Genomic DNA, 27,303 nt, shown 5'->3' on the forward strand with positions numbered 1-27,303 from the left:
ATTTTGTTATGACACCATCAGTTATTATTTGTGTATATATATTTCTGAATTTCAAAAGTATGCAGTTTTTTATGACAAATACAATAGCGTTAAAAAACCTTTTAAATTGATTCATGATTGCTTTGAGTCAAATGTTACTGATTTTTAAAATTCCAGTGATAGTGAAATGGATAAGCCAGTTGTTTTAAAGATTCTCATTTGGTACAAAAATATTAATAAATTTTGCTACTCATCAGCTTTCAACGTCTATACTGAAAAAGTTATATGAAGTGGACATCATCTTAGAATTCCTGGCAATACCTTGGGGCATACATGAGACATGATATATAAACATTCCATTACCCTATCACAGATAGCTTACTTTAGTTGAAATATAGTTGATGAATGGCTTATTAAAACTCATTTAATCAGCATAAAACATAAAAGAAAGTTAAATAATCTATTAATAGCATAACATAGTTATATACTTATATCTTAATGGATTAATAAGTAAAATAAGTTCAATGCCTTTTGTGCTACAGTGTTTAATATGGTATATAGTAGAAAAAATTATTATGGAATATAAGGAGTAAATTTGGAGAAGGCAATGGCAACCCATTCCAGTTCTTGCCTGGAAAATCCCATGGATGGAGGAGCCTGGTAGGCTGCAGTCCATGGGGTTGCTAAGAATCGGACACGACTGAGTGACTTCCCTTTCACTTTTCACTTTCATGCATTGGAGAAGGAAATGGCAACCCACTCCAGTGTTCTTGCCTGGAGAATCCCAGGGATGGTGGAGCCTGGTGGGCTGCCGTCTATGGGGTCGCACAAGGTCGGACATGACTCAAGCGACTTAGCAGTAGCAGTAGCAGCAGGAGTAAATTACAGAAAAAGATAGGACTACATAAAAGCCATTTAAGTATACTTTTTTAATTTTAAATGTATTTTAAGTTTTAATTTTCCAATTTATGCCTTATAGAATAATAATAATTTATATGGCCATCAAACATTCTTCATGTGCATTGAGGATACTTCTGGAAAGTCATTTGGTGTTTTCTTAATGAACAGCAATGCAATGGGTAAGAGTAATTTATCTGATAATATGTTTAAATGAGACTTGAAATGTTTTATCTGCTTTATTTATTCCAATCATAGATATATTATAGCAGAGTAAACTTTGTTGTTAGTGATTTAGAATGTGAAATTATTATAAGCAGGTTTTATAGTTAGTGAGGGCTTCCTTTGTGTCTCAGGTAAAGAATCTGTCTGAAATGCAAGAGATGTGAGTTTGATCCCTGAGTTGGGAAGATTCCCTGGAGAAGGGAATGGCTACCCACTCCAGTATCCTTTCCTGGAGAATTCCATGGACAGAGGAGCCTGAGATATGGATCTTTGTGTGTCTGTGCTTCTGTTTTGGGGGAAATATGCCATATTATGATATACAGGCTCTTTCTTTTCCCTCCAGAGCAACATCAAATGTATCCATGTAAATGACTATTCCCATTCCCATAGCCTTGATTGTTAAGATAAGTTCATATGCCCTGCAGATTAAAAAAAAAAAAAAAAAAGTCAATATGGGGGAAAAAAGAGAGAAGAATGAATCATATTTCAGTTTATCATAACTCAAGCAATGTAGAACCTTTTATTTTCTAATGTTGTGAGTAATGTAATATCTATATTTGATAGATGAATCAGTGATAATTAAAAAAAAACTACAAAAATAATAATATTCCAGCAAGAGCAGTGCTCCATAGGGTTATCCAGACAGTTACTATGTTTAACATATAGAAAAATTAAAACCTTCATAGTTTTATTTTATAGAAATCAACTTGTGATATGATCTTTCACAAAATCTTCAATTAAAATAACTAACTGAGATGCAACTTCAAAAAGAAATATTTTTTATTGTAAAAGGACCAATCCTTTATTCCCTGCTAAGCATTTTCTAGGGGAGCTTTTGCCAATATCTGTAAAAGGAATATCTGGAATAACCTATCATAAACCTCATATATGGTGGCATTCCACTTTTCTCCTGTATTCTTATCTTAAATATATTTTATCTTAATAATTAAAAAGACTCTAAAATTATATGATTAATGTGAAGTACTTGAAGTAGACATTGTAATTATTTTCTTATTATGTACATTTTTACTATATACATATGCTTTTCCAATTTTTGTTTTGTAGAGATTTTCATCCAACCTACTCCAATAGTAACTTACCGAGTTATAGGTGGAATTCTGGACTTTTATATCTTTCTGGGAGACACACCAGAACAAGTAGTTCAACAGTATCAGGAGGTGTGTTGCAGGTCTATTTTAAAAATTTTTTCTACCATACCTTTCTTTCATCTAACATATTTAAATGATTTTAGCTTAGCTATTGGAGGCCCCTTAGCTGAATATATTTTTATACCTTACCATTTTTCAGATATGAGAAGATACTTTTTATTTTTGTTTTTCTTGTACAATGACACCTAGGTATATTTACATGACTATATTTCTGATAACAAATGGTTTCTTGCTTCCAGGCAGCTGAGTTCAGTATTTAAATTTCTTTGAGATGTTACATATTAAACCAAAGTGGTTTAATATGGGATAAAACAAAATGGAATATCTTATCTTCATTTGATAAGAATTCCGGAGGCAACTGAGTTCAAAAAAAGGGCTAGTGATACTTGCTGTTAATCTACAGTAGGTAAATCCCAGTAAAATTGGCTCTGACACTCAGATTTAGAAGGGAAAATTTTGAAAACATAGTCTGAAGTCTTACACCTTAAACATACTAACTAAACAACTTTCATTTACCTGTTAAATAACATGCTATTGTACATGAGCCCAAGAAAAACTTCAGAAAGGTGAAGAACTCAGGACTTATTTTGAGCCGGATTCTAAATGTTTCTCCCATGTAAATTGTTAGCATATATAAATCTTAGTGTTATCATGAAAAATAAATAATTTTTATAGACATAAAATTTAAGAATCATGTCTATTTTTTAAATCTTGTTTTATTGATAAATATTTTGACATACAATTCCCATATCTTAGAATAATCTCAAAAGAGAAGTAATTACTATCAAAAAATTTAGTTATGATCTAAAACCCTGAACTAACAGTAGCTAGAATTTTACCCAATTGAATAATTTATAAAATATTTCAATTTCCAAGTTGCTGTTCATAAATGCGAATTTCAGAAATGCACACAAAAGTTACAGTCTCTATAATATGACATCATATTTATTGTGTATGGCTGTCACAACATCAAAACAGGGGACAGCACATTTTTTAAAGAGTTTAAGATTTGATTTGTGAAATATTAGTTGGGATAGTTGTCTGTTACATGCTGAGTAAAGTCTGTGGTCAGCGCTACCTGAACTTGAGTCATGTTTGACGTGCCAGTGTAGCATTCATGCATTAGTAATACAGTTGCATACATCATTTTATGGGTAGGCTTGAAAAATCTTGAATTTAAATAAAAAATGGCCTATAGAATATAGCATTATTTATCAGTGCTGAATTTCAGTGGGGGAACAAATTAGACAGAAAATAGGCAAAAGTAAGTATTTCTTGTTTGAAGAAGAACAAACTATCCTTTCTGTACAAATTAACCCAATAGTGGTGCCAGAATGTCAAAACTGAAAACTTCAATGCGTTTGAATGACCAGATCATTTTATATGTTTTAAAGATGATATATACATATAAAGTATAAGATGAACAGTACATGAATTAATATTATACATAGCAACACCTATTTTATATACTTTTATGAAAACAAATTATGTGATATGTATAACATAACACACAGAAATTTCAATCACATGTCTAAATCTTTAAAATTTTAAGAAACATAATGTTTATGAATAGTGTAAACAAATTGAGTTTTGGCACAGTTTTATTTGATACCAAGTTTTAAAAAATAAATTTAATGCTTAAATTGAAGAGAATACAATGACCCAATATTAGTATTTAAAAAAAAATTTAAATAGTAGTTTTTAGACTACATGACGAAATCACAGTTCTTTCCCCTAAAATGTATGCCTTAACGAGAGAAAAGCCATCATACCATATAAAGTTATTTGTTTTAATATAACCTAATACTTCGTTTTTAGTGAAAAAAAATATCAGTTGCACTTGTATATCCAAGTGCAAAATCCTGTACTCTGTTGTGATGAGACACTGGTGGTCTGTTGTGACTGTGCACTGAGCCTGCTTGGGCTACCAGAGAGGGAGGAGAAGGGCCCATCTGGTCCTTGGGGGAAGGAAGAAAACAAGGCCCTACATGTGACTATCAAAAGTACCTTATGAAATACTTTGTGGGGAGCCTTGTAGGCATATATTTTATTAATATTTTTGCAAACTAGGAGAGAAATAAGTGCCAAATGTAATAGAATAGGAATTGTATTATTCATTCATTTTGTTGCTACAGGAAGTGGGGAGTGTGGTCGGACAGTTTTCTTGTCCTCTAATATCTTTAATGCTATCCTTTTATTCTTTTCTTTAACTTTCCGTGCACAGCAAAATACACTTTTGTAAATACTACTTTTTAAAGTGCTACCTTTTTGATGTTTTAACACAAAATAAAAGATGAATGACTAAACATAAACTTGCTAAGTGTTTCATAACACAATTCTAAGAGAATATCCATTTCAGAATGTAGATACGACAAAATCTTTGTTTAAAATATGTAGTTAAATTTAAATTGGTACTAGAGATACAGCAATTAAAAGCATATTAATATTAGTTTCTAATGTTCATTATTGAAAGTAATTAAATATCCATTTACTTCTAGCTCATTGGACGACCAGCAATGCCAGCTTATTGGAATCTTGGATTCCAGCTGAGTCGCTGGAATTACAAGACACTTGATGTAGTGAAAGAAGTGGTAAAAAGAAATCGGGAAGCTGGCATACCATTTGTAAGTAGGATGAAGGGTTTGTGGGAATACATATAAAGTTAAATATTTTTGCATTATAATAAATGCAGGACATTTTCAGGATTACCATATTTGCCAAATATGAGTTCAGTTCAGTTCAGACACTCAGTCGTGACCAACTGTTTGTGACCCCATGGACTACAGAACGCCAAGCCTCCCTGTCTATCACCAACTCCTGGGTTATATTCAAACTCATGTCCATTGAGTCAGTTATACCATCCAACCATGTCACCCTCTATTGTCTCCTTCTCCTGCCTTCCATCATTCATAGCATCAGTTCAGTTCAGTTCAGTTCAGTCACTCAGTCGTGTCCGACTCTTTGCGACTCCATGAATCACAGCACGCCAGGCGCGCCTGTCCATCACCAACTCCCACAGTTCACTCAGACTCACGTCCTTTGAGTCAGTGATGCCATCCAGACATCTCATCCTCTGTCGTCCCCTTCTCCTCCTGCCCCCAATCCCTCCCAGCATCAGAGTCTTTTCCAATGAGTCAACTCTTCGCATGAGGTGGCCAAAGTATTGGAGTTTCAGCTTTAGCATCATTCCTTCCAAAGAAATCCCAGGGCTGATCTCCTTCAGAATGGACTGGTTGGATCTCCTTGCAGTCCAAGGGACTCTCAACAGTCTTCTCCAACAACACAGTTCAAACGCATCAGTTCTTCAGTGCTCAGCCTTCTTCACAGTCCAACTCTCACATCCATACATGACTGCTGGAAAAACCATAGCCTTGACCAGATGGACCTTTGTTGGCAAAGTAATGTCTCTGCTTTTTAATAAGCTGTTTCATTTGCTCATAACTTTTCTTCCAAGGAGCATGCATTTTTTAAATTCATGGCTGCAGTTACCATCTGCAGTGATTTGGAGACCCCCAAAATAAAATCTGTCACTGTTTTAAATGTCTCCCCATCTATTAAGTAATGGGACCAGATGCCATGATCTTAGTTTTATGAATATTGAGTTTTAAGCCACCTTGTTCACTCTCCTCTTTCACTTTCATCAAGAGGTCTTTGGTTCTTCTTCACTTTCTGACATAAGGGTGATATTATTTGCATATGTGAAGTTATTGGTGTTTCTCCCAGTAATCTTGATTCCAGGTTGTGCTTCATGCAGTCCAGCATTTCTCGTGATGTACTCTGCATATAAGTTAAATATGTAGGGTGACAATATACAACCTTGATCTACTTTTCCTATTTGGAACCAGTCTGTTGTTCCATGTCCCATTCTAACAGTTGCTTCCTGACCCACATACAGATTTCTCAGGAGGGAGGTCAGGTGGTCTGGTATTCCCATCTCTTTCAGAATTTTCCACAGTTTATTGTGATCCACACATCAAAGGCTTTGGCATAGTTAATAAAGCAGAAGTAGATATTTTTCTAGAACTCTCTTGCTTATGCGATGTTCCAGAAGATGTTGACAGTTTGATCTCTGGTTCCTCTGCCTTTTCTAAATCCAGCTTGAACATCTGGAAGTTCACATTTCACATACTGTTGAAGCCTAGCTTGGAGAATTTTGAGTATTATTTTACTACCGTGAGAGATGTGTGCAATAGTTCAGTAGTTTGAGCATTCTTTGGCATTGCCTTTCTTTGGGATAGGAATGAAAACTGACCTTTTCCAGTCTTGTGGCCACTGCTGAGTTTTCCAAATTTGCTGGCATATTGAGTGTAGCACTTTCACAGCATCATGTTTTAGGATTTGGAATAGCTCAACTGGACTTCCATCACCTCCACTAGCTTTTTCCATAGTGATGCTTGCTAATGCCCATTTGACTTTGCATTCTAGGAGAGTGTTCATGATTATCAGGGTCATGAAGATATTTTTTGCATAGTTCTGCTGTGTATTCTTGCCACCTCTTCTTATTATCTTCTGCTTCGGTTAAGTCCATACCATTTCTGTTCTTTATTGTGCTCATCTTTGCAAGAAACATTCTCTTGGTATCTCTAATTTTTTTAAAGAGATCTCTAGCTTTTCCCATTCTGTTGTTTTCCTCTATTTTTTTGCATTGATCACTGAGAAAATTTTCTTATTTCTCCTTGCTCTTCTTTGGAACTCTGCATTCAAATGGTATATCTTTCCTTTTCTCCTTTGCCTTTTATTACTCTTCTTTTCATAGCTGTTTGCCAAATATTGATATAGGTTATTAAACTGCTTATTAATGATGAAGTACACTTTATGTCCATACACAATGCTCAGGTGTACCTGAATTTTGAGAACTGATCATGAGTTACATTAGAATAGAACACATGTTGAAGTATGAACAAAATTATATTGTTTTTTATATATACTTTTAGAGTTTGTATACTTTTAATGTAATAAAATTTCATGTGTTTTATTTAATGTGAAGATTTTTGTTTTCTATACAATGATCCCATATATGTACATATACATGTGTTTATAACATAATATATACCGAGTGGTCATCACTTAAACAAATGTGAATAATCATTAGACAAACTAGCTTTATTAGCCATATCATTGTGTCTTTAGTGAAATAAAAGAGATCTAAGTTCATTTACCTTTTAATCATTAAATTTATATAGAAATTCTTTGGACTTTAGGGTTGATGTGATTAGAGGTTTCTTTCAGTACTGTTTATTGAAATATACTCTGCTAATTTTTAGGACACACAAATCACTGATATTGACTATATGGAAGACAAGAAAATCTTTACTTATGATCAAGTTGCATTTAACGGCCTCCCAGAATTTGTTCAAGATTTGCATGCCCACGGGCAGAAATATGTCATCATCTTGGTAATAACTGAACATATATATTAATTTTTAGTATTTACACATTTGAAAATTAATTGATTTTCTAGTTTCTTCTCTCTATTATTAGGACCCTGCAGTTTCCATAGACAAACGTGTGAATGGGACAGCATATGAGTCCTATGATAGGGGAACTGCCCAAAAGGTGTGGGTAAATGAATCAGATGGGACTACAGCAATTATTGGAGAGGTAAATTATGATATTCATTAAATTTGTGTTGCTTGGATTTTCTATTGTACAGCAACAAGTGTTTCTGAGTGTGTGTATGTATGTGTGTGTCAGAGAATTTGCTTGCTTTCAAATCTGGATTTGCTATTTTAATTGCATAGAGAAGTTTTAGGGTAAATATTCCAATTATCTCTAAAGCAGTTTTTGTAAGAAGGCAGATAATTTTCAATGATAAGTAATGAAATTAGTTATACAAATACGATAAATACCTTGATTACAGCAATTCTCATAATTTGATGCAAAACAATTGCATGTATAAATTGAATACTTACATGTTGGATAATAAGATTTATGGTGTATATTTATGGTGCAATGATTTTACAATAAAATCATTAGATATCTATGATTAAAGTTATTTTTAATACTTTACATTTGAAAAAAAGCCAATTTGAGATGGCTTTAACGTTTAAATTTCCTTTTCCAATTTTAACTTTCCTCATATCACGGAACTAATAAAGAGCAGTGTGAAGAAAATGCCTAGCTCCCAAAGGCATAATTTTTAATCAAGATAAATATTCTAGAGACAGATTCATAAGACATACCAAAAACCACAATGTGTAGATATGTTGACCTGATAATTCCAATTCTGTAATTTAGTCAAGGGAAATGAAACAGCAGAAAATATCAACTTATAGAAACATATTTATTATGACTTTATATACAAAAATAAAGACTAAATAAGACAATAAGACTAAATAAATTTATTTACAACAATAAAGACTATACTAACAATAACTTTTTATTTAATCACATTCACCAAAGTTAAAATTTCTGATGAAAATTTTCTGAATTATGAGCTCCATCAGGAAACAAAATATTCCTTCCCTAATGTCATTAATATCTTAAAATATATATTTTGTTAAGACCGGTACCAGGGCTTCCTTGGTAACTAAGTCGGTAAAGAATCTGCCTGCAAAGCAGGAGACCTGGGTTCAATCCCTGAGTCAGGAAGATCCTCTGGAAAAGGAAATGGTAACCCACTCCAGTACTCTTGCCTGGAGCATCCCATGGACAGAGGAGCCTGGCAGGCTACAGTCCATGGGGTTACAAGAGTCAGACATGACTTAGCATCTAAACCACTACCAAGACCTGTTCTATTGAATATGGACAGATCTGATCACTAATATGCATAATTTGAATATTAAAACAATATTATTTGTCCCAATACATCTGAAATTAAATTTATCTTGCTGAATGTCATTATTTTACATGGTAAGTAAAATAATATGAAGAAGCATAAATCATAAAGAGGCATCTAGTATTTAACAGCATGGAATTGGATATGAGAGTGCCTGGATATGTGATTGGATATGAGGTTCCTTCTGTACTACTTATTAGCAAGTGACTTTGAAAAGCTCCTTTGTTTATCACTTTTTTCATCAGCAAAATGAGTTTAATTATACTACTTACCTCTTCTGTAAAGTGATGATAAAAATAGTACCTAGTTCCTAAATTTCTAGTGAAGATTTAATGAAGTAATAACTAAAAGCCATTGGAGTAGTCCCAAGAACATCATAAATGAGTGACTAAGAATACACACAAATATAAATAAACACACAAAGAACTTTTTAGCTTAAATTTCTTGAGAATATATGCCTTTGGAAATGCACTAATATAATTCCTCTTATCAAACAGTTAATACGTCTGTGCTTTCAAGTAGACCTAAGATTATTGTAAATATAGGTGGTGCAGGTATCACATATACCTAAAGAAGTATGATGTCATAACTTTAAAAATTTTTTACTCTTCCTCTTCACTCAGTCTGAATTTCCATTATTTATGTTTTCTTTTACATTTGTATATATGGGAATAATCTGTTCTTCCAGGTATGGCCAGGATTAACAGTATACCCTGATTTCACAAATCCAAGTTGCATAGAATGGTGGGCAAATGAATGCTACCTTTTTCATCAACAAGTAAATTATGATGGACTTTGGATTGTAAGTAGTTATTTTAGACTTGTGATTTTGGACAATAAACATAGAATTATTTTTCCATAAAATAAATATAAGTTCAACAAGATGTACTTTATAATATATTAAGCATAAAATAATGTTATAATTTTCCTAAAATATATAAATATCATACCTGACATATTTATGGGTCAGAAAATACAAACTAAAAACTATTAATTGAGATTTTTATCATCTAATAATATTCCTTATAGATTAAAGTTTATTTCTATAACTAAGAGGTTATATTTTTATGGTTAATAATTTAAGTTGAAAACATTTAACAAAATTTGTAGTGCAACTCAAAAACATTTATTAATAGATGCAGTAGTTAAGCAATTGCAGCAACATGGGCTTGAACAAGCTCTTATCCTTTAGAAACTTTCTTTTAATAAGTTATAAGTAGAACAAATCAATGTTGGCAATAAGTTAAGTGTTTTATCTCAAGACAGATGACAACAATAAACAGACAAAATTGTATGTTTACTGGTAAAGTTATTAAAGGAAAACACTAATGTTTAAAAGTTGCTTTGGATAAAATTTTTACATCTATAGCTATTGATGCCTGCTGGTAGGCTTATGATTTAAAATAATAGTGATTATAGTCAATGATTTAGTGTCTTTTGTTTAAGATACTTGGCTTCCATGGTGGCTCAGTGGTAAAGAAACTGACTGCAATGCAGGAGACACAGGTCTGATTCCTGGGTTGGGAAGATTCCCTGGAGAAGGAAATGGCAGCCCACTCCAGTGTTCTTGCCTGAATGGACAGAGGAGCCTGGCAGACTATAAAACTATAACATTTGGGGAATGAAATTACTTGGTAATCTGAGAACTCTATATTTCAGGAAAAAAAAATCTAATAAGTTTGAACACAGAACATCAGCCATGTTTTACAAAGTTATTACAGCTGTACAAAATTTTGGAAGGAAAAATAATGGATATTTAAGGATAGCTGAATTTTTTTACCTTTGAGGTCACAGCATCTCCGCTTTCCTGAAATTTTCACTATTAATTCAGTCATTATTAAATTATTCATCTAATCATTTATTTACCCAATCAATTACAGGTGTTTATTTTTCACCATCATGAAAACATGGAGTTGACTAAAAGATTAGCATAACCTTCAGAATTCTTATGATGATAACCAAATGAAGATGGAAAGGCATTTAGTTATTTGACAGAAAATTAGTGAGACTGCAATGATGATATCTAGCTGCTGGGATTTTATTTTCATGATTTACTTTCTGTCTTTTTAATAAAATTTCAAATTATCAGATGCTCCACACAAACAGTTATTGGTGAGATAACTATAGTTTCACCCCAAAACTCATAAGACATACTGTCATCTAGCAGTCCTCTCTTTTGTCTTTTTACCAGTTAAATTTCAATTTATCCTCAGTGAATACTCCATTTTACTAACAGCTCTTATCTATAGAGAGGATCTCTCTTTCTCCTTTATAAAGCTAATGGAAGACTATGACATGAACTGTTTCCAGTTCCCACCCCAACCCATCAAAAGCCAGCATCCTTCCTCTTTTTCTTCATTTTCAATTGATGAAGTGGCTCTTACTCCAGTCAGCATCAGTCCTCCCATGTGGATTTTTCTTTCTCTTCTATGCAGTTTGCCTCCTATATTTTTAAATGTCTTTTGCTAATGATATTTCACTTTATTCTATTTAAGTCTTCCTTATGATGAAGAAAAAAGCCTGGTAGGGAATCCTTGACCATACTTGTCACCATCAATCCTACCTCATTTCTTTATTTCCTTTTTTACCAACAATTCTTGATAGAATCAACAACACTCAGTTCTGGTAGAAATGACCAAAAGAAAAAACAAACAAACAAACAAACAAAAAAAAACAAAGCAATCTTCTCTTGAGTTTTGTTTTCAATTCTAGCTCCAATTTCAATTGCTTTATTTAAATTAGAAGTGCTTTCTTGCCTTCTTTCCTTTCTTTTGCTTTCTTTGTTTCCGTTTTTCCCCTCCCTCTCTCCCTTCTTTCCTTCCTTCCTTCCTTCCTTTCTTTCTTTTTATTGCATATGAAATAATTTGAGTCCATTGCATCAGAGTTACAAGTATAAATGACATTTAGCCATAATGCAAGATAATTTGACTATGCTATAAAGAGAAAATACTCCAGTTCCCAAGTCTATTGAAGACTGAAATACCTGATTCATATCCAAAGAGAGGAAAGGATGGGCTGAAGAGCATCTGGGCAAGTCAGAGTAATTATCACACTGACACAGAAGCATTTTGACTAATTAAAAAACACACACACACACACACACACAACATGATAACTAGTATGATGTCAAAGCTCATTAAATATCACCAAATTCATATTTACTCTGTGTGTATGCTGAGTTGCTTCAGTCTTGTCTAACTCTTTGCAACCCTATGGACTGTACTCTTCCAAGCTCCTCTGTCCATGGACTTCTCCAGGCAAGACTAATGGAGTGGGTTGCCAAACTCTCCTCCAGGGGTTCCTCCCAACCCAGAGATCAAACCCAGATTTCTTAAAAGTCTCCTGCATTGACAGGCAGGTTCTTTACTCTTAGCACAACCATACATTTGGTTTATGTGGATATTCTGTTTCTAGCTTTTACCTAAATAACTGCCAAATTCTAGTGCTAATTGTTTCTCTACTTTTTTCATTTTATTCAAATTATTTTTTCTGACAATGAATATATAGTAAAGGAGTATTATTTAACTAATGAAAAATTATTTTCATGTCAAATTGTAAAATATTTGTATAATTTTATAATTTGATAGATTTTAATTTTGATTCAATGCTAATGCTTTTTAATTTTAAGTATTAAAATCACTTCAGAAAATGTTATGAACTTAATTGAAGTAGAAAAATAGATTTTTTTGCAGATAAGAATACATTACAGTTGAATTATCTTTTCTGTATCATTCTTAAGATAATATCTTAATATTTTTAGAAATAAGAGCCAACTGCATTTGGTACAATTAAGACTAAAACTGTGATTTTAAAATAAAAGTATCAGTCAATATTTTTAAAATTCAAAGAACATTTCCATTTTTTTCTGAAAAAATAGGCATATTTTCATAATCACATTGTTTTTATGGTTTTATTCTTTAAAATCTGAACAACTGAGTTTTCCCATAAAGAAGTCTAATAATTTAATATATAGTGTTGGGAAGCTTAAAATTCATCAAGAAAATATATCCAAACATGTTCAATGTATCCCAAATAACTGAAGGCTTAATTGGATATGTTCTCTCAACATTTCATAAGATTCTTAGAAAAAGTCGATTATTTGAATTTCTTTGAAAATAAAGGCATTTTCATTTAGATTTTTGGAGAAGGAAATGGCAACCCACTTTGGTACTCTTGCCTGGAAAATCCCAAGATGGGGAAGCCTGATAAGCTAAAGTCCATAGGGTCGCAAAGAATCAGACATGACTGAGCAATTTCACTTCACTTCATTTAGATTTAGTTTAAACGTGAAGTTATGTAATGTCACCAGATTATTATAAAATTTTCAATGGACTTGATAAAGTACCCATAAAAATGCCATTGCCAATTTCTACAAATAGTCATTACTAGGCTTGAGATGATTTTAATGATACCTGAAAATCTGTAGAAATACATCTTACTATCAATTCATTGAGTTCTCTGCCTCAAAACTTACAAAATTTTCAATCTGACTCTAAGTTGAAATGCTAATCAAATTCACTTTTTATATGACATTATATAAATGTAACATCACTTAAATGATTTGAGTGTTAGAGAAAAGTATTTTCAGAATTCTGAAAGAACAAAAATACGAAATACATTAAAAGAAATACAAATCAATTCCTTCAAATTATGAGTAGTAAGTTTAGCTTATTAATAATATAATCTTTCCAAATAGATGATATTTTAATTAAAAATAAGAAAATATCAAATGCTATCCATTTATTGTAGAATATAGTTAAAATCATTTTGTTATTTTGCTATTATATTATATTTATTAAATTATTTTATTTACTCTTAAATTGAATAAGATAAAGTATATTTTGAGTGAATGCTGCAATTTTTTTGCAAGTTTGCAAATATGCAGTTCAAGTACAATAACATTAAAATCAGAGTTAAATGTTTGCTCTTGCATTTCTTCAGTGATATTATATACAAGAGTTAGTAAAATATTTTAGAAAAAGACTTAAAATTTAAAATAATACAATTCAGTTCCATTTATGAATTTCAGTACTTGATGCTATGTTTAAATTTAACTCAATTTCTGCAATCAAGAAGAAAAAAATATTTATGTTTATCTAAAATTATTGCCTGTTCAACTATAGTATCTCTTTGTATTAATTTTACTGGACATATGACAGCAAAATTGAATATATTAGGTAAATTTCAGTAAAAAAAAAACAATGTATACTTTAGAATAACTACTTAATTGTTTTTCTTTGTGGCTCTTAAGAAAACAAAAATGTGTATCAAAATGAGAAATTATATCTTCTCCCTGAATGGCCTTAATTTCTTACATTAATTCCATCTGAACATCATGTGGATTGAAGAAGGGAAGAGTAATGAAGAGAATATGCTTCCTCTCAGGAAAACCAGATTAACAAAGGAATTGACTGAGTTTGATACCTTTGTGAAAGCAGAAACAAAATATTGTAGAGATGAGGGAAATAAGACTCAAAAATATATAGAAGTTTGGTATATTAACAGAGAAGGAGAAAGACACACATTTCTTGAGCATGTTATAAATGATTTTATATGAATTATCTTTTTTAGTCCAAAGATTTTACTCAACTGTTTGTGGACATAAAACTAGTAAGTAGGAAGAAAATATTGAGGCCTCAGTTTACAAAGCAAGAAAATCCATAGACACAATACCCCACAGCTCTGATTCCAAAAGGTATCTAGATCACCGGTTCTTATAATGTGGTCCAGCAGCCCTAGGGTTCCCTGAAACTCTTCCAGGGATTCAATAAGGTCACAGCCATTTTTATTAGAATGCTAAAATGCTATTCACCTTTTTTGTATTCTCACTCTCTCATGAAAATGAAGGAGTTGTGTTAGTCACTCAGTAGTGTCTGACTCTTTGCAACCCCATGGACTGTAGCCCATCTGGCTCCTCTGTCCATGGGGTTTTCCAGGCAAGACTACTGAAGTGGGTTGCCATTCCCTTCTCCGGGGGATCTTCCTGACCCAGGAATTGAACCCAGGTCTCCTCCATTTTTTACCAACTGAGCTATGAGGGAAGCCCATTCTAACACCATACACAAACATAAATGCAAAAATGGATTAAAGACATAAACGTAAGACCAGAAACTATAAAACTCTTAGAGGAAAACATAGGCAGAACATTTATTTTAAAAGACAGTTGCTTAATACATTTACTCTAATATGATTAATGCTTTATATGTATTTTAAACAAGGTAAATCAAATATATTTTGGTTGTATATAATCCTTTAATTCCATCAAGATACCGATGTTATCTGGTATATACATTTATTCAAACACAAGTAATATTTTTTTCTCACTATAATAACTTGTTCATACTAGAAGTAGAATCAAGTAATGAGAATAGTTAAACAAGCTTGTTTGTAGGTTGGTAGGTTATATTTGTCTTCTGGGAGAATGTCATGGTCGCGCTTGATAAAATATTTACAAATAAATAGACCTTATGCAAATATGATTTACAACTATTTAAAATCTGTTGTTTTATATCTTAAATCCATTTAGGACATGAATGAAGTTTCCAGCTTTGTTCAAGGTTCAAAGAAAGGATGCAGTGCGAACAACCTGAATTACCCACCTTTTACTCCTGGTAAATTTCATTTATTTTCTATAGTTAATTGAGAAAAACTATATTTATTTACTGGTAAATTCAAGCATATCTTTCTAAATTACAGATGTTGATATAATTTTGAGACCCTGAAATAACTGGTGTTTATTTTTGTCCAAAATATTTATGCCTAAGTAAAGGAGCACATTTTTAAATTTTGGTGCAGAATATTTTGTCTTTACCACTGATGAATTGCTTATGATTAAATGATAAGTGAAAGACACAAAATTTGTTTGAAATCATAATTTAAGTGATAATATTTTTTTCCTTGAACACTATGCTGTAATTCTGTGTCTTTATGCAGTTCAGTCAGTCACTCAGTCGCGTCCTACTCTTTGCAGTTGCATGGATTACAGCACAGCAGGCCTCCCTGTCCATCACCAACTCCCTGAGTTTCTCAAACTCATATCCACTGAGCCAGTCATGCCATCGAACCATCTGTTTAACTTCTATTGTCCTTCTCCTCCTGCCTTCAATCTTTTCCATTGAAGCATATGGGTCTTTTCAAATGAGTCAGTTCTTTGCATCAGGTGGCCAAAGTATTGGACTTTCAGCTTCAACATCAGTCCTTCCAATGAATATTTAGGACTAATTTCCTTTAGGATGGACTGGTTGGATCTCCTTGCAGTCCAAGGGACTCTCAAGAGTCTTCTCCAACACCACAGTTCAGTAGCATTAATTCTTTGGTACTCAGCTTTCTTTATAGTCCAGCTCTCACACCCATGTATAACTACTGGAAAAACCATAGCTTTGACTAGACGCACCTTTGTTGGCAAAGTAATGTCTCTGCATTTTAATAAGCTGTCTCAGTTGGTCATAACTTTTCTTCCAAGGAGTAAGTGTCTTTTAATTTCATGGCTGGAGTCACCATATGCAGTGATTTTGGAGCCCCCCAAAATAAAGTCTGTCACTGTTTCAACTGTTTCCCCATCTATTTGTCATTAGGTAATGGGACCAGATGTTATGATCTTCCCTGGTGGCTCAGAGGTTAAAGTGTCTGCCTGCAATGTGGGAGACCTGGATTCAATCCCTGGGCTGGGAAGATCCCTTAGAGAAGGAAAGGGCAACCCATTCCAGTATTCTTGCCTGGAGAATCCCACGGATGGTGGAGCCTGGTGGGCTAAAGTCCATGAGGTCGCAGAGACAGATATGACAGAGTGACTTCACTTTCACTTTCACTTTAATGGGATCAGATGCCATGATTTTAGTTTTTTGAATATTGATTTTTAAGCAACTTTTTCACTCTCGTCTTTCACTTTTCTCAAGAGCTCTTTCATCTTTAGTTCACCTTCATCTTTAGCTCTTCCTCGCTTTCTGCCATGAGGGTGATGTCATCTGTATATGTGAATTTATTGATATTTGTCCCAGCAATCTTGATTCCAGCTTGTGTTTATTCCAGTCCAGCATTTCTCATGATGTACTCTGCATATAAGTTAAATATGTAGGGTGACAATATACAACCTTGATCTACTTCTTTTCCTATTTGGAACCAGTCTGTTGTTCCATGTCCCGTCTAACTGTTGCTTCCTGACCTGCATACAGATTTCTCAGGAGGCAGGTCAGGTGGTCTGGTATTCCCATCTCTTGAAAAATTTTCCACAGGTTTTGTGATCCACACATCAAAGGCTTTGGCATAGTCAATAAAGCAGAAATAGATATTTTTCTGGAACTCTCTTGCTTTTGCAGTGTTCCAGAAGATGTTGACAGTTTGATCTTTGATTCCCCTGCCTTTTCTAAATCCAGCTTGAACATCTGGAAGTTCATATTTCACATACTGTTGAAGCCTCGCTTGGAGAATTTTGAGTATTATTTTACTACCGTCTGAGATGAGTGCAATAGTTCAGTAGTGTGAGCATTCTTTGGCATTGCCTTTCTTTGGGATAGGAATGAAAACTGACCTTTTCCAGTCTTGTGGCCACTGCTGAGTTTTCCAAATTTGCTGGCATATTGAGTGTAGCACTTTCATAGCATCATGTTTTAGGATTTGGAATAGCTCAACTGGAATTCGGAGAAGGCAATGGCACCCCACTCCAGTACTCTTGCCTGAAAAATCCTATGGATGGAAGAGCCAGTGGGCTGCAGTCCATGGGGGTGCTAAGAGTCGGACACGACTGAGCAACTTCCCTTTCACTTTTCACTTTCACGCATTAGAGAAGGAAATGGCAACCCATTCCAGTGTTCTTGCCTGGAGAATCCCAGGGATGGGGAGCCTGGTGGGCTGCCGTCCATGGGGTCGCACAGAGTTGGACACGACTGAAGCGACTTAGCAGCAGCAGCAGCAACTGAAATTCCATCACCTCCACTAGCTTTGGTCATAGTGATGCTTCCTAACGTCCACTTGACTTTGCATTCTAGGAGAGTGGTCATGATTATCTGGGTTGTGAATATCTTTTTTGTATAGTTCTGCTGTATATTCTTGCCATCTCTTCTAATATCTTCTGCTTCTCCTGGTCCATACCATTTCTGTCCTTTGTTGTGCCCATCTTTGCATGAAACATTCCCTTGGTATCTCTAATTTTCTTGAAGAGATCTCTAGTTTTTCCCATTCCAATGTTTTCCTCTATTTCTTTGCACTGATCACTGATGAAGGCTTTTATTTCTCCTTGCTATTCTTTGGAACACTACATTCAAATGGGTATGTCTTTCCTTTTCTCCTTTGCCATCATTCAGTTCAGTTCAGTCGCTCAGTCGTGTCCCACTCTTTGCGACCCCATGAATCGCAGCACGCCAGGCCTCCCTGTGCATCAACAACTCCAGAAGTTAACTCAGACTCACGTCCATCGAGTCAGTGATGCCATCCAGACATCTCATCCTCTGTCATCCCCTTCTCCTCCTGACCCCAATCCCTCTCAGCATCAGGGTCTTTTTGAAGAGTCAATTCTTCACATCAGGTGGCCAAAGTACTGGAGTTTCAGCTTTAGCATCATTCCTTCCAAAGAACACCCAGGGCTGATCTCCTTCAGAATGGACTGGTTGGATCTCCTTGCAGTCCAAGGGACTCTCAAGAGTCTTCTCCAACACCATAGTTCAAAAGCATCAATTCTTTGGTGCTCAGCCTTCGTCACAGTCCAACTCTCACATCCATACTAGACTACTGGAAAAACCATAGCCTTGACTAGACGGACCTTAGTCAGCAAAGTAATATCTCTGCTTTTGAATATGCTATCTAGGTTGGTCATAACTTTTCTTCCAAGGAGTAAGTGTCTTTAATTCCATGGCTGCAGTCACCATCTGCAGTGATTTTGGAGCCCCCAAAAATAAAGTCTGACACTGTGTCCACTGTTTCCCCATCTATTTTCCATGAAGTGATGGGACCGGATGCCATGATCTTCATTTTCTGAATGTTGAGCATTAAGCCAAATTTCTCAATCTCCTCTTTCACGTTCATCAAGAGGCTTTTTAGTTACCCTTCACTTTCTGCAATAAAAGTGGTGTCATCTGCATATCTGAGGTTATTGATATTTCTCCCAGCAATCTTGATTCCAGATTGTGTTTCTTCCAGCCCAGCGTTTCTCATGATGTACTCTGCATATAAATTAAAAGCAGGGTGACAATATACAGCCTTGATGTACTCCTTTTCCTATTTGAAACCAGTCTGTTGTTCCATGTCCAGTTCTAACTGTTGCTTCCTAACTCGCATACAGGTTTCTCGAGAGGCAGGTCAGGTGGTCTGGTATTCCCATCTCTTTCAGAATTTTCCACAGTTGATTGTGATCCACACAGTCAAAAGCTTTGGCATAGTCAATAAAGCAGAAATAGATGTTTTTCTGGAACTCTCTTGCTTTTTCGATGATCCAGCAGAGGTTGGCAATTTGATCTCTGGTTCCTCTGCCTTTTCTAAAACCAGCTTGAACATCTGGAAGTTCACGGTTCATGTACTCCTGAAGCCTGGCTTGGAGAATTTTGAGCATTACTTTACTAGCATGTGAGATGAGTGCAATTGTGCGGTAGTTTGAGCATTCTTTGGCATTGCCTTTCTTTGGGATAGGAATGAAAACTGACCTTTTCCAGTCCTGTGGCCACTGCTGAGTTTTCCAAATTTGCTGGCATATTGAGTGCAGCACTTTCACAGCATCACCTTTCAGGTTTTGAAATAGCTCCACTGGAATTCCATCACCTCCACTAGCTTTGTTTGTAGTGATGCTTTCTAAGGCCCATTTGACTTCACATTCCAGGATGTCTGGCTCTAGATGAGTGATCACACCATCGTGATTATCCAGGTTGTGAAAATCTTTTTTGTACAGTTCTTCCTTGTATTCTTGTCACCTCTTCTTATCATCTTCTGCCTCTGTTATGTCCATACCATTTCTGTCCTTTATCGAGCCCATCTTTGCATGAAATGTTCCCTTGGTATCTCTAATTTTCTTGAAGAGATCTCTAGTCTTTCCCATTCTGTTGTTTTCCTCTATTTCTTTGCATTGATCCCTGAAGAAGGCTTTCTTATCTCTCCTTGCTATTCTTTGGAATTCTGCATTCAGATGCTTATATCTTTCCTTTTCTCCTTTTTTTTTCCCCTCTTCTTTTCCCAGCTATTTGTAAGTCCTCCCCAGACAGCCATTTTGCTTTTTTGCATTTTTTTTTCCATTGGGATGGTCTTTATCCTTGTCTCCTGTACGATGTCACGAACCTCATTCCATAGTTCATCAAGCACTCTATTTATCAGATCTAGTCCTTTAAATCTATTTTTCACTTCCACTGTATAATCATAAGGTATTTGATTTAGGTCATACCTGAATGGTCTAGCAGTTTTCCCTACTTTCTTCAATTTAAGTCTGAATTTGGTAATAAGGAGTTCATGATCTGAGCTACAGTCAGCTCCTGGTCTTGTTTTTGTTGACTGTATAGAGCTTCTCCATCTTTGGCTGCAAAGAATAGAATCAATCTGATTTCGGTGTTGACCATCTGGTGATGTCCATGTGTAGAGTCTTCTCTTGTGTTGTTGGGAGAAGGTGTTTGCTATGACCAGTGCATTTTCTTGGCAAAACTCTATTAGTCTTTGCCCTGCTTCATTCCATACTCCAAGGTCAATTTTGCCTGTTACTCCAGGTGTTTCTTGACTTCCTACTTTTGCATTCCAGTCCCCTATAATGAAAAGGACATCTTTTGGCGTGTTAGTTCTAAAAGGTCTTGGAGGTCTTCATAGAACCGTTCAGCTTCTTCAGCATTATTGGTTGGGGCATAGACTTGCAGTACCATGATACTGAATGGTTTGCCTTGGAGATGAACAGAGATCATTCTGTCGTTTTTGAGATTGCATCCAATGAGATTGCATCTGCATTTCGGACTCTTTTGTTGACCATGATGGCTACTCCATTTCTTCTGAGAGATTCCTGCCCACAGTAGTAGACATAATGGTCATCTGAGTTAAATTCACCCATTCCAGTCCATTTTAGATCACTGATTCCTAGAATGTTGACGTTCACTCTTGCCATCTCCTGTTTGACCACTTCCAATTTGCCTTGATTCATGGACCTGCCATTCCAGGTTCCTATGCAATATTGCTCATTACAGCATCGGACCTTGCTTCTATCACCAGTCACATCCACAGCTGGGTACTGTTTTTGCTTTGGCTCCATCCCTTCATTCTTTCTGGAGTTATTTCTCCACTGATCTCCAGTAGCATATTGGGCACCTACTGACCTGGGGAGTTCCTCTTTCAGTATCCTTTCATTTTGCCTTTTCATACTGTTCATGGGGTTCTCAAGGCAAGAATACTGAAGTGGTTTGCCATTCCCTTCTCCAGTGGACCACATTCTGTCAGAACTCTCCACCATGTAGCTAATATGAATAGTTGGGCTTCCCTTGGGAGTTGGTGGTAAATCATCCACCTGTAAATACTGGAGGCACAGATTCAATCCCTGCATTGGAAAGATCCCCTGGAGAGGGAAATAGCAATTCCAGTGAACAGAGAATCCTGGTAGACTACACTCCGTGGAGTCTCAAAAGAGTTGGACATGACTTAGTGACTAAACTACAGCAATAACAAATGTGAATAACTTCTCACCTATTTTAAAAAGAACATTTTCACCATTAAAACTGGTTAAAAATTTAACGTAAAGACAAATAAGTGCTCTTAGGGAAATAGATTGTGATAAGGATATCTGAAGAAAGATAACAATAATTATTACAATGCCACATAAGCGTGCAAATTAAAAGACAATAAAAACTAAAAAGCAGAGATTTAAATGATTTGCTATTGTGTAACAAATCTACATATGTGGAATTAGGTTATATTTTAAAAAATTATTCAATTTTCAAATTGGAATATAATTATATGATTTACAATACAAATGTATATATTTCTATATACATAAACTCTATTTTTTCCATGAATTTATTTATTACTGAAGCTAAGAAACATAATATGTATTACTTTAAGTGCAAATGTAATGGTCAGTTAATGAGAAAAAGGGTAGAGACCCAATTGGAATTTAGCATAAAGTGATGTCTTTAATTATTTTCTAATTATATATAGTATTACATAGCACATCACTTAAGAATTATGAAACTTAAAATGGCAAAATATTTCTTACCTAATTATTTCTTATATTTCTTTCTAAGATATTCTTGACAAACTCATGTATTCCAAAACAATTTGCATGGATGCCATGCAATACTGGGGAAAACAGTATGATGTACACAGCCTCTATGGATATAGTATGTCTATAGCCACAGAGAAGTAAGTACAATTTCACTCAGACAACTCTCTAAATTTATTGTCTAGAAATATATTTGGTAATTTACATAGAGTGGATAATAACAACTGTAGGAAAGCAAAGAAAGATAATATTTTCATTGTGAAAAATCAGGACATATAAGCATCACCTCCTTTATTAAATATTCACATATTTAAAACTTAATTATCAAGAACTAAATGATATATGTACTTAACTGTGATACTTTAATTCATTGACTGAAATTATTCTTCTAAATTTTGATTCAGCTTGGTGTCACTGAACATGTGTTCTAAACATGAATCTCATAACTGGCCTAAGACAATGGTGCTATTTGAACAAGTCACTATTTTTTTGATTAAAGTTCAGTTCAGTTTAGTCGCTCAGTCATATCCGACTTTTGCTACCCCATGGATCGCAGCATGCCAGGCCTCCCTGTCCATCACCAACTCCCGGAGTTCACTCAAATTCATGTCCATTGAGTCGGTGATGCCATCCAGCCATCTCATCCTCTGTCGTCCCCTTTTCGTCCTGCCCTCAATCCCTCCCAGCATCATAGTCTTTTCCAATGAGTCAACTCTTCACATGAGGTGGCCGAAGTACTGGAGTTTCAGCTTTAGCATCATTCTTCAAAGAACACCCAGGATTGATCTCCTTTAGAATGGACTGGTTTGACCTCCTTGCATTCCAAGGGACTCTCAAGAGTCTTCTCCAACACCACAGTTCAAAAGCATCTATTCTTTGATGCTCAGCTTTCTTCACAGTCCAACTCTCACATCCATACATGACCATTGGAAAAACCATAGCCTTGACTAGACGGCCCTTTGTTGGCAAAGTAATGTCTCCACTTTTGAATATGCTATCTAGGTTGGTCACAACTTTCCTTCCAAAGAGTAAGCGTCTTTTAATTTCATGGCTGCAATCACCATCTGCAGTGATTTTGGAGCCCCAAAAAAATAAAGTCTGACACTGTTTCCACTGTCTCCCCGTCTATTTCCCATGAAGTGATGGGACCGGATGCCATGATCTTTGTTTTGTGAATGTTGAGCTTTAAGCCAACTTTTTCACTCTCCTCTTTCACTTTCATCAAGAGGCTTTTTAGTTCCTCTTCACTTAAAGACTGTTTCATTTAAAATGTGGTTTTGTACGTAGCATCTCTAATAAAATGGGTTTGCTTGTGTGTAAAAATATAGCATGATACAAAGCAAAGAAAGGAGATAATCATATATTGATTGCCTACTATTTTTCAAGCATTGTATAAGGACCTATAATGCAATAGTAAGTAAAAAAACAAATTCTGGATCAATAAATTTTAATTTTTCTCATAATTAAGCAACTGTGATCAAGTTTTAATTCTAAAGCATATTTGGTCCCAAAGCATACTAGGATATCAAAATTGTATATGCTATCTTCATAGTGTTTACTTCACTTCAATCTATATATCATAGAGTATAAGTAAATAAATTCTGGAAAGAAAGAACATTATAGTTCATATAAAGGTAATTTTTAAAAAGCACCTCAGAATACTATTATATTTTTATTAAGGTAATCTACAAACTTAAATTTTTATTACCTTTTTTCTGATTATTTCCAATTATGAAAAAATTTGTCAACAATATTCAGGTACTAATAGTGGTGAGATGAATAATGCTAGTATTGTGGAGATGAAATTCTAAAAACAAAATAAAATGCTTTTCAAGCATTTAAGTTTTACATCAACATTGCTAGATAATATTTGAAAATATAGACATCAATGTATGATCAGCCAAAATCACTGCAGATGGTGATTGTAGCCACGAAATTAAAAGATGCTTACTCCTTGGAAGGAAAGTTATGACCAACCTAGATAGCATATTGAAAAGCAGAGACATTACTTTGCCAACAAAGGTCCATCTAGTCAAGGCTACAGTTTTTCCTGTGGTCATGTATGGATGTGACATTTGGACTGTGAAGAAAGCTGAGTTCGAAGAATTGATGCTTTTGAACTGTGGTATTGGAGAAGACTCTTCAGAGTCCTGTGGACTGCAAGGGGATCCAACCAGTCGATTCTAGGGGAGATCAGTCCTGGGTGTTCATTGGAAAGACTGATGTTAAAGCTGAAACTCCAATACTTTGGCCACCTCATGCAAAGAGGTGACTCAATGGAAAAGACTCTGATGCCGGGAGGGATTGAGGGCAGGAGGAGAAGGGGACAATAGAGTGAGATGACTGGATGGCATCACCGACTCAATGGACATGAGTTTGAGTGAACTCTGGGAGTTGGTGATGGACAGGGATGCCTGGTGTGCTGCGATTCATTGGGTCACAAAGAGTTGGACACGACTGAGTGACTGAATGAACTGAACTGAGCATCACTGAATCACAAAAAATGTGTTTGTGGTTCAAGTTTGGACTACTGTATTTTATATTATAAAGAGATTTTCACTGTATTTATATCACATATTTCAAAAGCAAATATTGATTTGTTTTCTGGGTACAGAAAACCCATGTTTAATTTGGTAAAGAAAATTATTCAAAGTCTAAATCATTTCTAGAATTTGTTTTTCTATGTTTGATCTGAATGTATTTTACTAAGTACATACTAATATGTAAATACAAAATTAATAGAAAATATTGATTAGATAGTTGTAACTATTATAGCTTGGTTCTAAAAACTAATATATGTCTTGAATTTAAGATTTTAGAATATATCATATCAATATTATTTTAAAATAAATGTTTTTTATTAATTTGATTTTGTTTTTAGAGCTATAGAAAAAGTTCTTCCTAATAAAAGAAGCTTTATTCTCACCCGATCGACTTTTGCTGGATCTGGAAGCCATTCTGCACATTGGTTAGGAGACAATACTGCTTCTTGGGAACAAATGGAATGGTCTATTACAGGAATGCTGGAGTTTGGTTTGTTTGGAATACCTTTGGTAAGTAGTTTTACAATATTGTTTATAAACACTGCAATTACAAATGTTGTAATATTGTCATCTTAATGATTTTCAGTTAAATGATTGAAGGTATATGACAGAAAATTTCAATTTCTGTTCCTAGAGAATTTATGAGAAAAATAAGATTGTGTATGGTGTCTATAACATTAGAGTGTAAAGAGAGAATGAACAAAATTCAGTCAAATCATACTAATTCCTAAAACAAAAGTCAATATAAACAAAGGACAGAAAAATCTTATATAATAAATACAAAAGCACCAGAGAAAATCATAGGAAAAAATCCAAATTGGCATTGTAAAAAAGTCAATATCATAAGTCTAGATATATTCAAAAATCTCTAGATTTTCATTTTAAGTTTAAAAAATAATAAAGTTGTTTCTTCTATTTAAAAGGGAAAAGATGACAGAAATGTTTCAGGTTTTTTAAGCAGAGAAAATTATATAGGCTATTCCAAATGTAAGAAACCAGGTAAGTCTCTAAATCATGCAAAAAAAAAAAAAGTACTATGCAGTGTTGATTTTCATCAGTAAGAAGTATCATTACATAACAAAATAAATATGAAATATTTATAAAATTATAGTGATTCATTTATTCTCTCATATGTATCGAACAAAATGAAAACCAGAAACAAACCAAACCAAAACAAAAAAGCTACCACACATACACACATACACACAAACATGCATACACACACACACACACACACACACACATCATCTTGAATTTGGAAAGTAAAGTAAACACATTACCAATTGATTCACCAAAATAAACTGAGTGGAAATGAAGGAAAGAAACCGTAAAATTGAATGTAAACAATTGTACTTCATATCAGAAATCTGGGACATCAGACAAATTGGTATTTAGAAGAAAATTTTTAGCTTTAAATGCTTAGATTATAAACATAGAAGTTTTAAACATTAATTAGTGAAGTACATGAATTACAAAAATGAAAAACAATAAATCTAAACATATAGGTAATGAAAATAAGAGATGAATGCAATGAAAGCAATGTCTCTAGAGAAACAAATGTCAAAATAAAAAGGTGACTGAAATTTTGAATAAAATAGACCAATATATGGCAAGTTTTGTCCAAAAAAAAAAAAGAAAAAATGAGCAATATTACAATGTATTCCAAGATAAGGTGTTATGTATAGTATAGCAACTAACTAATAAGCAATAACCAGGAGTAAATATTCAAGCTAAGTGTGGGACTTTTTGAGAGAAATTGTAGTAACTTAGTAAATTAAAGATACACCATGTTTGTGGATAAGAAGTCTCATAGAAATATACTTTCTCCCAAAACTGTTATCTAAATTCAGTGATGTTCTATTTTAAGCTATAAAGAGAATTTGAAGAACATATAAAGTTATTCTAAACTTCATGCGGAAGACAATACACTTTAAAAACAGAAAAGAGCACATGGATTTTGCCCTATCAGCTAAAATAGTGATATAATGCAATGATACTTAATTGAATAATCAAATAAGTTAATATTTCAAAATAGGACATGGGTCCATACATTAATAGAAATTTTTTTAATGGTAGCACTATCACTGTAGCTCAGTGAATAAAGTGTCAACCATTCATATGGACAATTGATTATCCATTTAAAATATAAAGTAAAATGACTCTGTCTCAAATAATACACAACCTATGTGTGAAAAGTATACTTTAAGCATCATAGAAGAAAATATAAGTGAGTAACTTTATGATGTAAAGTTAAGAGTTGAATTTCTTAAACAGAGCACAGAGGCACAACTAATAAAGAAACAATTTGGTTACAAAATGAAAATTTCTGATCATCTAATATCTAGTTTAAAAATTAAAATAAAATTTTTCCTACTACTGGAAAATTATATTTTCAATTCATATAAGTAATAAATGATTAATGTTTAATTTAAAGAACCTACTATAAATCTATAAAAGGTAAAAACAGTAGAAAAGTCAGCAAAGGATATATCAAGCAATTCTATAGAAAGAGAAATACATATGAAATTTTAAAAAATGTGAAAA

The 27,303-nt window shown here is 34.1% G+C and overlaps 1 protein-coding gene across 1 annotated transcript in view; it reads left to right on the forward strand.

Annotated features, from left to right (window-relative positions):
* SI (sucrase-isomaltase) overlaps positions 1-27,303 on the forward strand; it is a 108,998-nt gene that overhangs the window by 6,805 nt on the left and 74,890 nt on the right. The window contains exons 7-15 of the mRNA XM_018053782.1: positions 959-1,058; positions 2,167-2,279; positions 4,769-4,894; positions 7,535-7,666; positions 7,752-7,871; positions 9,737-9,850; positions 15,575-15,659; positions 22,239-22,356; positions 25,098-25,269. Of these exons, the coding sequence (XP_017909271.1) occupies positions 959-1,058; positions 2,167-2,279; positions 4,769-4,894; positions 7,535-7,666; positions 7,752-7,871; positions 9,737-9,850; positions 15,575-15,659; positions 22,239-22,356; positions 25,098-25,269 (1,080 nt within the window). The remainder of the gene's footprint in view (positions 1-958; positions 1,059-2,166; positions 2,280-4,768; positions 4,895-7,534; positions 7,667-7,751; positions 7,872-9,736; positions 9,851-15,574; positions 15,660-22,238; positions 22,357-25,097; positions 25,270-27,303) is intronic.

This window comes from Capra hircus, chromosome 1 (genome assembly GCF_001704415.2).
Source record: "Capra hircus breed San Clemente chromosome 1, ASM170441v1, whole genome shotgun sequence".
In the NCBI taxonomy this organism is placed as follows: Eukaryota; Metazoa; Chordata; class Mammalia; order Artiodactyla; family Bovidae; genus Capra; species Capra hircus.